This window comes from Mizuhopecten yessoensis, unplaced genomic scaffold (genome assembly GCF_002113885.1).
Source record: "Mizuhopecten yessoensis strain PY_sf001 unplaced genomic scaffold, ASM211388v2 scaffold716299, whole genome shotgun sequence".
Lineage (NCBI taxonomy): Eukaryota > Metazoa > Mollusca > Bivalvia > Pectinida > Pectinidae > Mizuhopecten > Mizuhopecten yessoensis.
The window spans coordinates 184,572-200,063 of record NW_018480047.1 but is presented as its reverse complement, the minus strand read 5'-3'; the positions used below and the strand labels follow the sequence as shown (position 1 = coordinate 200,063).

General features: G+C 36.9%; 1 protein-coding gene across 5 annotated transcripts in view; it reads left to right on the top strand.

The window, feature by feature from the left end:
- The window catches only part of LOC110442790 (fibroblast growth factor receptor 4-like), a 120,461-nt gene that overhangs the window by 66,732 nt on the left and 38,237 nt on the right, over positions 1 to 15,492 (top strand). For all 5 annotated transcript variants that reach the window (XM_021486572.1, XM_021486571.1, XM_021486575.1 and 2 more), the window contains one exon: positions 11,242 to 11,506. In XM_021486572.1, the coding sequence (XP_021342247.1) occupies positions 11,419 to 11,506 (88 nt within the window). In that variant the 5' untranslated portion in view covers positions 11,242 to 11,418. The remainder of the gene's footprint in view (positions 1 to 11,241; positions 11,507 to 15,492) is intronic.

The following is a 15,492-nucleotide window of genomic DNA, read 5'->3' as shown; positions in this document are numbered from 1 at the left end:
GGGGGGGGGTATTGGACTTTTTTTCGTGTTTAGATCGCAGAAGGAAATCAATTCCTGGTCATGTCTTGTAGAAGTTTAGATAGGTCAACGCGTCCGTTATTAGTGGCTGAGAGAGGTGGCAGTGCAAAACAATAAATTTTCGAATCCACTACCTCATGCATGACAAACTAATTAACTGAACTTAAACTTCCACCAAGACAGATGAATCTCCCTACCTCCAGGTAAAGACAGGCAATTTTTCGGGGAGAAAACGAAAATCAATATCTATCTTTCAGGAGTGGTGGACTATATGGAATGAAAGGGCAGCTTGCTGGTTTTGAATCTCAAGGGATTTAGAAAAAAAATGTAAAAAAGAAATTGATTTGCATTTAAGAAAAACATTTTTAAGTAAACTAATATCATGTCTATATGTAACTGACATATTTTGTTGGAGCTGGTTTTGATCCAATGTAAGACGTCAAACTTCTTATTTCTGCGATATCAAATCTGGGATATAAACTGTTAATCGTTTTAATCAAGATGATTAATAACCTTGGAAGAAACTCGTCTTTTTACCGAAGATTGTAAAATATGGTAAAAGTATATGTTCTTGTTTCTCATCTTGCTATTTAAAGCAAGGTAAAATATGTTTTTGTTTCTCATCTTGCTATTTAAAGTAAGTAAAAATATGTTTTTGTTTCTCATTTTGCTATTTAAAGCAAGGTAAACTATGTTTTTGTTTCTCATTTTGTTATTTAAAGCAAGGTAATATATGTTTTTGTTTCTCATTTTGTTATTTAAAGCAAGGTAAACTATGTTTTTGTTTCTCATTTTGCTATTTAAAGCGAGGTAAAATATGTTTTTGTGTCTCATCTTGCTATTTAGAGCAAGGTAAAATATGTTTTTGTTTCTCATCTTGCTATTTAAAGCTACAAGGTAAAATATGTTTTTGTTTCACGTCTTGCTGTTTAAAGCTACAAGGTAAAATATGTTTTTATTTCTCGTCTTGCTATTTAAAGCTACAAGGTAAACTATGTTTTTGTTCTCTGTTTTGATAAATGGAATGGACTGTTGTGTTGCTGTCTAAAATACTCCAAACTTAACTGTAGAAACTTTGCAATTTACCATCCTGTACTGCAGCAGTAAATACATTTAACATATTACTTTGTATTTATATAATGGCATCATTGTGAAGAAGAAAACATCCACTCTGCAAATTAATTTGAAGAAAAAACATATGGAAAATGCTCACTTTTAAGTGTGTATTCTGATTTATGTGAGTCTGAAAGCTATAGCTAATCAAGATCCTGGTTTGTTGTGTATACCGTATGAGAAAACAATGAGCTTTGCTAATGACAGTCCTCAAGAGAAATCAGGCAGCGTGGCAATGACATACTGGCAGTCCACTAAAGAGAGCAACTACGCCAATGATATAATCCATCAGAGATTAATTCATACAATGAACTAGTTATAAAAAAGCATTTCCAAGGAAAATCCAAAACCAATTTTTGATTTCTTTTTATTAATTTGATATTAATCTGAAGCATATTATGGTATGGCATGGTTCGTCCATCCTCAGTGGCTTCTTTATCATTTTTCACAGCATTGGATCCTAAACCCATGAATGTGTCAAAACCTTGAGCCAAGGTCATGTATGTCTCTTACATCATGGTCATGGAGCATGTACATTTAAAATATGCGTCCAGGCCATAACTCTGTACAGTTTGGCAGGATCTTGCATGATCATGCTTCACAACACTAATTGTTCTCAAATTCTGACTCATCAGATTCCATTTAATTGAAATTTTATCAAAGACGTTTGTAGATCTCAAATCACTCTCAGTATTCTTCTGCCAATATCAGGATTTGTGTTAGCGATTTGTTGGGAGTCACGCTGCCAATCCAGGGGAAATCCAAATCCCACATACATCAGGGTTTATCCCAGACGTGTCTACATACAATAACCACAAAATCTCACCTCAAGGTATTTTAGTTTTTTTTTTCTCTCTCAGCTTTTTATTCTGCTCAAAGAAGCTGCTACTTAAGTAGGTGATTTATCACAAACAACAGACAAACACAGTGTCTATTCTCCTGTATTCTAGCCAATTTGTTGAGGAAAAATTGGACAGTTTTCTTTCTATTGGGTTTTGACTATCTCTTTCAAATGAAGGTTGGTCTGGTGATAGACACACTTATCAGAAGTGTAGGCTGCACATCTCTGATGCACAGGGATTGTATGTTTAACAGTCTCTTGGTCTTCAAATAGTATAGAAATAATCCTTTTAATAGCTCCACTTCAGATTTAGCTCGGGACCTCTAGCTTACTACCATGGTCACTCTCCAGATCTCATCCCAAACAGCGTGATTGACTCCAATGTAAGACAGGTCATTATTTTAATGTATCCACTGGGATCAAACCCCGGACCTCCTCCATCTTACTAGTGTGACAGTATACCAAGTATGCTAAAGAGAAATTCTCTCTTACCCAGTCAGGAGAAAATGACTATACAACCCTAGGGCCTGAGAGTTGAGGCAAAAAGGGTTGACTTGGCCAACATTTCAGCAATCTTCTTCTTCTGACCCAGAGTGACAGGACTTAACTATAAGTAATGTTCAGGTAATATACAATTGTCGGATGATGCTAATTTAAAAATAAGGAAGATAACTCTAACACAAAACTCGGTAAAATGTATAAGCAAATTAAGGATCCCCATACCACTGTCAAAAACTGTAACTAGTTCTTGGAAACCGTCTTTTTTGCCATGATTGCAGCTTTGATAAAACATTTCTGAATAGAAAATCATATACCTTGCGTAACTTGTGAGAAATAATTAAGATGAAATAAATATAATATAATCAACAGCAGTGTTCTGAGTGGAATAAAAAACTGAGGGGCTAGTCCAGGGTTCGAACCCTGGACCACAGATCATTGGACTATTGCTCTAACAGATTGAGCTACCTGGTCAATGGGACTTTCCTGGCCCAGCTGTGCTACAGTAAGGAACATTCAAACGGAAGTTAAGGGGAGGTTACTGTATATATATAGGCAAAACCACACTGCAGTGGGACAGGGATCCTTAAAAGGTGGAGCTAATTAATAGAATCTCAGCTGTCACACACACAGACAGAACAGCTCCAGTCACAATACTATATTATTAACCACTTTCCTGATAATGCTATCCCTGATGATACTAATTCTGTAGCTAACTGATCCGTTATGTACAGTAGTACAGAAAATAGGGCGAACCATAAGTACTGAACCATTGCCTTTCTGTGAGCTAGTCTCCAGTCAGAGTGATTGGTCAGTATGGGCTAGTGTATCAACTGCCTGTTTTATGAGATTTTGTGTCTGATCAAACCTGGAGGCAGTCTGTTGAGAAAGAACTGAAAGAGAAATACTGGACATGGGGACAAATACACCAGTGGTTCCACGACAGACAGAAATGGAAATCTCTGGTGATGGCCTTATACACCCAGCACAAAGAGGACTAACAAACCAATGTCTTCTTTATGTAACAAATCTGGGAAAAGTGTTCCTGATTTAAAAATACCGACTATTGTTTACTTGGTACAAGCTTGGATCCCAATATCTATAAACTAACTTCTAGTTGAGTAAGAGAAAGCTGGGATTATAAAGAAGAATGTGGGTTATTTTAACCATTTCACCCCTGAAGACACATTTGAACTCTTTTGAGTTTGGAATAGTTCAAAATGAAATTTCAGGGGTGAATGAGGTAAGGGACAGATGACAACATTGTTGAGCTTTCGCTGTTCAGTGATTCAGTATAAAGCAGCTAATTGAATGTTTTCCTCCAGATAGGATCCAATCAATATATCAGTACCCCACACTGGTACCCCAATGGATCCAATCAATATATCAGTACCCCATACTGGTACCCCTCCAGATAGGATCCAATCAATATGTCAGTACCCCACACTGCTACTCCTACAGATAGGATCCAATCAATATGTCAGTACCCCACACTGCTACTCCTACAGATAGGATCCAATCAATATGTCAGTACCCCACACTGCTACCCCTCCAGATAGGATCCAATCAATATGTCAGTACCCCACACTGCTACTCCTACAGATAGGATCCAATCAATATGTCAGTACCCCACACTGCTACTCCTCCAGATAGGATCCAATCAATATATCAGGACCCCATACTGGTACCCCTCCAGATAGGATCCAATCAATATATCAGTACCAGATACTGGTACCCCTCCAGATAGGATCCAATCAATATGTCAGTACCCCACACTGGTACTCCTCCAGATAGGATCCAATCAATATATCAGTACCCCACACCGGTACTCCTCCAGATAGGATCAAATCAATATATCAGTACCCCATACTGGTACTCCTCTAGATAGGATCCAATCAATATATCAGTAGCCCACACTGGTACTCCTCCAGATAGGATCCAATCAATATATCAGTACCCCATACTGGTACCCCTCCAGATAGGATCCAAGCAATATATCAGTACTCCACACTGGTACTCCTCCAGATAGGATCCAATCAATATATCAGTACCCCATACTGGTACCCCTCCAGATAGGATCCAATCAATATATTAGTACCCCATACTGGTACTCCTCCAGATAGGATCCAATCAATATATCAGTACCCCACACTGGTACCCCTCCAGATAGGATCCAATCAATATATTAGTACCCCATACTGGTACTCCTCCAGATAGGATCCAATCAATATATCAGTACCCCACACTGGTACCCCTCCAGATAGGATCCAATCAATATATTAGTACCCCATACTGGTACTCCTCCAGATAGGATCCAATCAATATATCAGTACCCCACACTGGTACCCCTCCAGATAGGATCCAATCAATAAATCAGAACCCCACACTGGTATTCCTCAAGGTAGGATCCAATCAATATATCAGTACCCCACACTGGTACCCCAATATAATCAGATATCACTACAGTTTCTCCTCTCTGGTACCTCATTGTATCGGCTATTATAAGATATCACCTCCCCTATCTGGTGCCCCAAATACAATTTCATATCCAACAGGGCTTCCTTCCCCTGCTGTGAGCCCCAATTAAAGCTAACACACTTAGCAGACAGGATCTTCCAGAGGGGTTGAGATTAATCATGTAGTGTATGGCTCATGTCACACATGGCTACCCTGCATTGCCTCTAGTTCCATGGTCAGATACTCCACTAGAGAAACACTTGTAAATTGGAACTGAGTACGCCAACTTGGCACCTATACTGCTCCATGCATATTTTATATCTCAATTATAGCCAGTTTGATACATGCATGGAACAGTGGATTAGCATATCCACTAGGAATAGACAATCTTATTTTAATATACTTATCATAATTGAATCATGTTTGCAGATTTTCTAGATATTTTCGCATGGTGAATAGATCTATAATATTATGTTCAAATAGTTTAAAAATAACAAAAATACAGATTATGAGATATATATAAAAAATTATGTAGAATTAATTAATTTAAGAGTACTGGAATGACTTAGCATCACAAAATTTACCACATGTTAATGATTGATGTATGGGGGATGTTGATTTCCATATTTAAGAATTATTTCACATGGAAAAAAAAATTCACTTGGCTGATCATTACAACAGCATGCATATGCATGTCAGCATATTGAAGAAAACTCCCATTTTTTTCATTTTTGTTTTTGCAACTGAAAGATAAAGAGGCCTTTTTTCGTGCTCTTGTTTGGAAAAGGTGATTAAGTTGTGTGATGATGCTCGCTTCCTGTTACATTCGGCTGTAATGTGATGAGCTTGTATCATAATTGGCACATTGATATATTGGCAGGAAGCTTTATGTGAAAAATTCACCCAGGAAAATACCGTTATCACGAAATTTTTAAATTCATGATTTAGTGTTATATCATGCTATTTATATATTTCCTCGTCTAACTAGCAGTGTTTGATAAGGAGCACACTTGGCCTGAAACTGGTTTTGATACAAAATGATATTATAACTAATGGGGGTTTTATGATTATGGTAATTAAGGCATTGATTACAGGCGATTTTCTCATCACAAAGGTGATAGATTGCTACAGAATCATTTTGTATGTCAAGTGTCATAAAACAAACTTGTAACATTGGTAGTTGACCCATGATATACCTAATATTAAAACGTTATGTACAGATATATAATGATAACGGGTCTACTGTGTAGCTTTACAGGATTCTGTGCATATTTAGTGTTTACAGCTTAAAATCTATCTATGATCCTCTGACGATACTTTGACTCCACAGATAATTACCATGTCGGAGAGGTCCAAGCCACTCCAACGAGAACGGTCACAACCGCTACATAAACGTTCAACCCCACCAACCCCCTAAATTAAAAAACATTTAACCCCCAATCCCCACAACTAAAAAATCCTTCAACCCCCAACTCCTACAACTAAAAAAATCTTTAACCCCCAACCCCCACAACTAAAAAGAACTTCAACCCCCCAACCTCCTCAATTAAAAAAACCCCATTCAACACCCAAGCCCCGAAATAAAAAATAAAAAATTCAACCCGTAACCTGTTTAATTAAAAATAAATCAAGATGACCTCTTAACTATATTGACTCTTTATCTCTATGATGATAATGTCCAATTCAATTTATTACAGCAAATTTATTTCTTTGTTTATATCACCAATTCTGTTTGGAACGAGATGTACCATTTGATAAAACAGATAAAGAGCTAGCTCTCCACAATAAGGTCAAAGCAGTAAGGTCGGCTGATTAGAGGGTAAACACAATTTGGGGAATATCTGGCATGAAAGTTACATGACACTGCGGAATGAAAAAAAGTCAGTAACTGTTTCTAGAGTGATTGGAGTAATCTAGAAACAATCTGTGATCACTGTGGCTTGTTATGGGAACATTGTTGTTATGAGGCTCGTCGAGTCTATCCCCAAACTCGTGATTGATTTAGATTGATTAAGATTGATTTAGACAGCAGCACTTTGGTCCTGTTTTTGTGTTGGTGACCACACGATTTTAGGTGTAACAGATCTGATTTGCTCAGGGACAAAGAAAACAAGTCAATCTACTAGTCAATAATGTCGTGTCTTTCTGGCCCCTCAGTTTACACGTCAATAATGTCGTGTCTTTCCGGCCCCTCAGTTTATACGTCAATAATGTCGTGTCTTTCAGGCCCTCAGTTTACACGTCAATAATGTCGTGTCTTTCCGGCCCCTCAGTTTATACGTCAATAATGTCATGTCTTTCAGGTCCTCAGTTTACACGTCAATAATGTCGTGTCTTTCAGGCCCTCAGTTTACACTTCAATAATGTCGTGTCATTCCGGACCCTCAGTTTACACGTCAATAGTGTCATCTCTTTCCGGCCCCTCAGTTTACACGTCAATAATGTCGTGTCTTTCCGGCATACGGGCCATTATAGCCTGAGCTATCTGAACACTGTTTCTTTAGAGTGTTGTGACTTGGAGTCTATGGTCCCCTCAGTCTGTTTGCATAATGATTTCCATACCAGTAGGTAGTACTCATTTGTGTAACTGGGTAGACTGGAACAGCTTCCGATAAATGTAAGCTTGAATCTTAACGAAATCAGAAAAATAGAATTTGCCTTTTTAGTAATAGTAGTTTTGTTTGTCCACACGAGTTAAAAATTGATTTTACGGTTCAATTGGCCGCTATCTGGAGGTTGTGACAAAGAAATCGCATCCCGAAAGTGATATATTTTAATAGCCCATGCTTGATGAGGGTATGGACCCTGGCTGTTACGAGGATGTACACGTTAACCCCAAACAGAACTATAAACATGCTTATTAAACACACAAATTTTAAGCATATTATAATATTTCAACAGGTAAGTGTATTGGGGATTTTCCTGCAGCTACAGTATATGGAGTAGAAAACCATAACAGATACTACAATTACCACAATCATCATTTAACTCTATACTTCTCTACCAATAAGATATTTTTCAGTTACACTATATTGGAAAGATCCGAATCAATGGAGTTATTTTCAGGTATCAAGAAAGTTCAGATCTTTCGTTAAATACCACTTAAATGAAACGAAATTCAAAAGGTGCGTGCTCGAATAATGAAGACACAGCTTTGCATTTAACTTGAGCTCGTAGTAAATTTAAAATTTTAATCAAACAGCTTCATCTGTAACGGTAATTATTGTGATATTCGTAGGAAATAAGATAAGTTTTTGACATTCGGGATGTTAGGAAAAAGTTCTTTAACATTTTGCTCCGAATTCACATGTTAATTTTATCTGTATTCTCTTTAAGAAGGCAGCTAGCTTGGGTTACGTATAATCAATACTGGGTTACGTATAATCAATACACGAAGGATGGAAGGGTTCGGAGGATTCTAGATTTTCTTTCTGCTTTTCAGAGCTATGTTCAGACAGCATTGTTGTACCTCGTCACTGACAACAGGACACCTGTGTAACACAAGTTGTATAACAACATTTGATATAAGGGTGTGTACAGCAGTCAGTCTGGTGTGTTCCTCCTATTTCAGACACCAGATTGAGAAGTTTTATTCCAACACTATTGACAAGGATCTATGAGGGATACTGTTTACCAAGGAGATGTTGTCAGAATTGATCTGTACATTCTGCTATCACACTCTGATCTTGGCGTCTTATACTAGACTGTTGATCCTGTATATAAATTGTATGTATACCAAATTTGATTTGAAAAGTTGAAAGGGCTTCAAAAGTTAATTGACATGCAACAATATTAGGCATTGATGCATTGAAGGAAATTTGTTTATTCTAATTTGAATCAAACTACATAATTTGATTTAAACAGCATGGAAATACTTTCTATTAATTCAGTTGAATATTCTTATCATTTCTCTTTCCTTCTAGAACTTTATATTAATTCATAACTGTTTGGATAAATAACCTCTCAAAGAATCCTTCTCAGTCGGTTCATGTCCTACAGCACTTGGATACAGTGATAGGCCTAGAACATGGGTTCAGGTATGGAACAAGTGGAATTAGCTGCTTCAGGCCAGAGACCCTACTTCACTGGATATCAATTGGCTTTTTGAAATGTAGGTTAACCTTACGTGTCAAAGGTCAAGGTCATTGTGTCTTCAATTGTCAACCTCACATGTATATGCTATTGATTAAAGCTGTATTCAAAAATGAATACCATGACTGAGGTCAAATGCATGAAGATGTCAGCCTTGTGTATAAGGTCAAGGTCATGGGAAAAGGTCAACCATGTGTTGAGTCATAATTATGGCGAGAGATCAGTCGTGTGTCGGAAAACAAGGCCATAGCGACTGATTTACCTTACATATGCATTTAGCATATTGAGGGATCTATATCTGTCAAAGTTCAAAAGTTGTATGAAAAGATCAACATCAAATGTTTTGCACAGGTCAAGGTCATAAAGAGTTAATTGAAATATAGTGTTTCAAAACAGCTTATTTTTGGCAAAAAAACACTCTTCGCCACTATTGTGATTGAAGTTTACTTTCTAGAAGTGGGTCATATTATGTTATGAAAATTGTTCTTATTCCATTGTAATTTGTTAAAATGTACTGTATTGAAACTTGACAGAAGATGTTAGCTCCCGAGTGAAGTACATGTTGTCAGCAGGAGGACACAAAACCAGGCTGTATGATTTATACCGTCATTTATGCTTCACATAGCAACCGTGTCAAAAAGCCTGCAGGCAGATAAATAATGAAAAATAGGCTCTGTACCAAAACAAAGGTACAGCATTGATTTTAAGGGTACAATTTGTATGAATTGTGATGGGGAGGGTCGGTTCACTCGCAGTGTGACAAACAGTATTTACTTGTGATGTTCTAGTGGGAACCCCACACTGTGATTTCCTAGTTTTCATGTCATAAGATTTACAACATAGTTTTTTCTTTAGGATGAGAGAGCAGCATAAACTAAAAAAATGAAAAAGGCTAAATGGGAACACTGAGCTTATAACAGTCTATATCACAGTAGATGTCAACTATCTATAAACAAGCAATGCTTGGCTTTACTTCAGGATCCCTGTCCCATTGCACTGTCATATTTCCTATACATAGTAACCTCCCCTTAACTTCCATTTGGATATATATTCCGTCTTTGCGTATTGCAGAGTTATCTTCTCTTGAGAACAGGTATTGATTGTTACGTCATTTGTTTTTGAGAGTAACGTCATCATTTTTTGAGAAAACGACGTAATTTTCACACACAAACCAATGACGTAACATCAATACCTGCTCTCAAGAGATGATAACTCTGCAATACGCAAAGACGGAATAGAGCAAAGGTGGGCTAGGACACTTCTTTTGACCAGGTAGCTGAATTTGTTAGTATAACAAACCAAAAACCAGGGTTAGAATCTCAGTCTAACCCACTGATATTTTTGGACTCGGAACATTGATGTTGGTTATATTTCATTAATTTTATCTTTATTATTTCTCAAATAAATCCTGCAAGTTATGGTTTTCTTTCTAGTAATGATTGATCAATGCTATAGTCATACAACAACAACAACAAAAGACACAAACAAAACAGTTTCCAACACTTTGTTACAGTTTTTGGCAGTGGTACAGGGATCCTTAAAAACATTTTTTTAGCCAATAAGAGATTACGATTACTTTACTAATTCCTGATGTATATGTGTTTTATTGATTAGCTTAAATTCTGTCAGTGGCTAGTGACCTGGAAGTCTATGGTAATTTAATTGTTTGCCACAGCAAGATACTTGACAAAAGGTTGATCTTTGTCTACAGGCCTTGTTGACCTTTTCATCAAATATTAATATAAAAATAAGTAGTCTTCATAGGAATTGATTGACTGAATTCTTTATACTGAGAGGAATTGGGAACATGAAATTTACAATTTAGTTTATTGCAGTAAAGCTAGGACAAATTGTGCTTTTTCTATGCATTTCCTAGTAACATTTACGGAACCACTTTTGAGTTGACTTGATTGCTATTAATTGCTAGTTTATGTTCTGTAAATCTCAAAGAAAATTACATACCAACAGACATAAGCAATTGTACCGCCGTAACTCATTTTGTAATCCTAGATTTTAAGTTTTATGGATTTTCCGCAAATTACATCCCAAAAGTGATCTAAACAATCATTTTCTTGTTATGTTGCTTTTAGCCTACAGAGACTTCTAAAGTACATGCTGACAAATCTGATTCTACAATTTATTTTGTTATTCAAGTCTTAGTTTTCTTATTTTGATGAAAATCAATAATTGCTTTACCGTATGTAAATAATTATATCTTGCAGATTATCTGGAATTTAGAAGCTGACGGCCAACTGAGACAAAATATGTTGTGTATGCTGGGGAACTTGCATCCAGAATGAAACTTTTCGGAATTGTTGGATAGTTTATTGGAATCACTACTTCCGGATCCTTCAGGACTTTTTATCACTCAAGTCATTCCAGACCAGCTGATTTACACAATGAAGTTGAGACAGTGTGATGTGTTATGTGTCGCGGCCGTCCTCTGTTTGTGTGCCATTCTGGTAACATCTGCAAAAAAGTTAAAAGGTAGGTGGTATCATAATGTTGAGATCAATGTTTTCTAGAATTACCTTCATGGCACAATGCCAGCTTGAAAGAAAAATTCAAAAACAAAATGATGCACTCTTTGATTTTGTACCAATGGACTTTTTCACATAACTGTGAGGCTTGTTGGTTAGCGAAATCCCAAGTGTGAAAGTTGACATTACTGCTGCCACAACACATTTGAGGTCCTTTTCTAATACTACATCCTTTACATTGACACTTTGGTGGTTTGCCAGCTACAAAATAAAGTGAAAGGGTCTATTACCAGTCATGATGACTGGAGTTAGTAAAAGTCATTCTTAATCTTCTGACTCTCAATTCTGTACCAGTGAAACATAGGGTGTTCAATTTCTGATATAGAGCTCTGTGAGACCAGTTTTTAGCCTGCTACCCATCTTTCAATAGGTACGCAATGTTTTCATTTAATCAGATACAAACATATGCATAGCTTGATTTCAATAAACAGATCACCATGCGCACTAAAATATAAAATAAATTGGTTTAAAATTCTATCCATGTTCGATTCAGACAATTACAATAGGGATGGTGATAGTAAAGAATATAACAATATTTTATTGAAGAAAAATAATTTAAGCATCACTTGGCCAAACAAAAAATAAGTTTTTGTATTCAAGGGTGTGTCAGTGTCACTTCTTTATTGGGACAAAGAAACTGGATAAAAAAAACTCCTCCTCAAATGCAGCTTGTCAAATATGCATTGAATTAGTAACATTCGTCCCTGAAATTTCATAATGAACTATTCCAACCTTTGAATTGGAAGAGTTCAAAGGTGTCTTCAGAGGTGAATGAGTTAATGCTAAAAAAAATGTGCCAGGCCCAACAGATAGTAGAGGGACAGGTTCAAATCAGGGCATTAGGGCTATAGGGCTTATACATTTGCAAAATATTCTCATTTTCGAATGGGATACATGAAAAAAATGGATGCAGATGACCATCCCTGGCCTTGACAAAATGTTCATCTTTTTTTGGGGTACTACGAAGTAATTTGAAATCCAAGAAAGCAACCCTGGTTTCTTGATTATCCAAATTTGTTTTGCCAGCTTGGAAATTTTCATCAGGTCAACTCTATTATCAAAGAATATTGTCCCGACTCAGACCTTATTTTTTTTTGTATCTGTTCACACTGTTCTATCTGGGTGGTAACCTTTTCCTATTTCAGCAATACAGATTTTTTTTTTATTAATTACTGTTTATATATGGTTATGTGTCTTGATGCTTTATATCCTCTCTACAGATAACATCTTACGACAACAGCCTACAAATGTACATCCATGTTCCAGAACTCCTTTGGAGTATTTTTAAGCTCATCAATTTCTGAAAGTTTCAGTTGAAACAGAAATATATGGACTAGGGCATGATTCTAGTGTAAATGGTTCTATTCATCTAAATAATGTAATGTCAGAGGTTCACGATTTATCTTGTGAAGGCTAAACCCTGCTCTGTATATGTTAATTCTGTGGTACACTGCAAGATGTTCCAGGTCATATCAAGATGCTTAGTTAAAGCTTAAAAGGGAAATTACCCCATTAATATTTTGGTTTTAACTCATTTAATATGAATTTCCGTTTTAATGACATATATAAGTAATCTGGTCTTTATGCCATAGTAGTCAAATTTGAATGACGCATTCATCTCTGTGTATACAAGAAGCCCTATCTTAATTTCATAAACAAGAGTTATTGTCTTTAAGTCCTAGGTAGCCATTAAGTCCTAAGTGCTTGATATCATTTGAACCAGGGTGTTGGTAGACATGGGTTCAACTACAGGTATCAGGACATCATATGTTAGATCTCGCTGCACAATAGTTATGTCTCCCCTTCGAATAAAGGGAGACATATTGTCCAAATCATCATTCATAGAATAATTTTACAGATTTCCTAGCAACACACTCTTGAGTCGATACATGGAACAGTTAGGTAGCATACAGAATGTATCCTTAAATACGTGATCACAGTCAATTATTTGGAGCATTCATTTCAGGCCAAGGCTATTGATGCCTATAACATGTCCTGTTATTGGATGTGTTAGTTCACACCCCAGTAAACCTTTTATCATTGAGCCGATGGATTCTCACCCCAAAAACCTTATAACCTGAAGCGAGATATATATATTTTGATAAAAACTAATATCGGAATTGACAGTTGACCAGAACTTACACCCTGCCATAATTAGGTGTATGTTCATATTTTCAGGGATGGAAGGAAATCTATAGATATCATAAATGTATTCTATACATAGAAAAAATGTATCTGGTTGCCATGGTTACTAACTGTAGAGCAGATACACTGGTGTGATATTTTTTGTTGAGATTATATATTTATGTTGTGTAGGATATTTTATCTGATACACTGTAGTGTAAGAAATACAGGGGAGATTTTATGAAATATATACATTTTATCACTTATTTTACCTTAAATAAGACCATGTTCATAATGAAGTTTATTTCATTACATGACCTCATAGTCCTGCCTATAGGGTGGAATAGGGAAATATATTAAGTAAGACCAGTATTTGTTTTACTCTCCCAATATGCTCAATGGACGCCCTGAAATGTATAAAACAAGCTATATATTTCTTATCTTTTGTATGAATATCCTCTTTGAAATCAACAATCCTTGTTATTGCCTCTTTTACACCTTTTTCTGACTCGTTACAGTCTTCTCTTTTGATGAGAGTTGTCTTCCCATTATAGTTTTCTCCCCTTATTATAATATAGTGAACTTCATGGATAACATTGCACCCCCCATGCTATAATTAGTTAGCTCCCCTCATTACAGTTGTATCTCTTGAAGAGAGTTGTCTTTCTGCATTACCATTGTTTTCTATCATTTCAAGTCTCCCCATTTTACAGTTGTTTCTCCACATTACAGTTGTCTCTCATTAAGAGAGTTGTTTCCCTGTATTAGAGTTGTTTTGTGTGTCTTTATGTGTCTCCCCTCATTACAGTTGTCTCTCCCTCATTACAGTTACCCCCCCCCCCCATTGCAGTTGTCTCTCCCTCATTACAGTTGTCTCCCCCTCATTACAGTTGTCTCCCCCTCCTTACAGTTGTCTCCCCCTCATTGTACAGTTGACTCCCCCTCATTACAGTTGTCTTCCCCTCATTACAGTTGTCTCCCCCCCATTTCAGTTACCCCCCCCCCACTACAGTTGTCTCTCCCTCATTCCAGTTGTCTCCCCCTCATTACATTTGCCCCCCACTCATTACAGTTGTCTCCCCCTCATTACAGTTGTCTCCCCCTCATTGTACAGTTGTCTCCCCCTCATTACAGTTGTCTTCCCCTCATTACAGTTGTCTCCCCCTCATTACAGTTGTCTTCCCCTCATTACAGTTGTCTCTCCCTCATTGTACAGTTGTCTCCCCCTCATTACAGTTGTCTCCCCATCATTGTACAGTTGTCTCCCCCTCATTATAGTTATTCCTTTGTTTTAACCCTACCCCTCATTACAGTTGTCTCCCCCTCATTACAGTTGTTCCTTTGTTATAACCCTACCCCTCATTACGGTTGTCCCCCCATCATTGTACAGTTGTCTTTCCCTCATTACAGTTGTCTCTCCCTCATTACAGTTGTCTCCCCCTCATTACAGTTGTCTTTCCCTCATTACAGTTGTCTCCCCATCATTGTACAGTTGTCTCTCCCTCATTATAGTTATTCCTTTGTTATAACCCTTCCCCTCATTACAGTTGTCTCCCCATCATTGTACAGTTGTCTCTCCCTCATTATAGTTATTCCTTTGTTATAACACTACCCCTCATTACAGTTGTCTCCCTCTCATTACAGTTGTTCCTTTGTTATAACCCTACCCCTCATTACAGTTGTCTCCCCATCATTGTACAGTTGTCTCTCCCTCATTATAGTTATTCCTTTGTTATAACCCTACCCCTCATTACAGTTGTCTCCCCCTCATTACAGTTGTTCCTTTGTTATAACCCTACCCCTCATTAC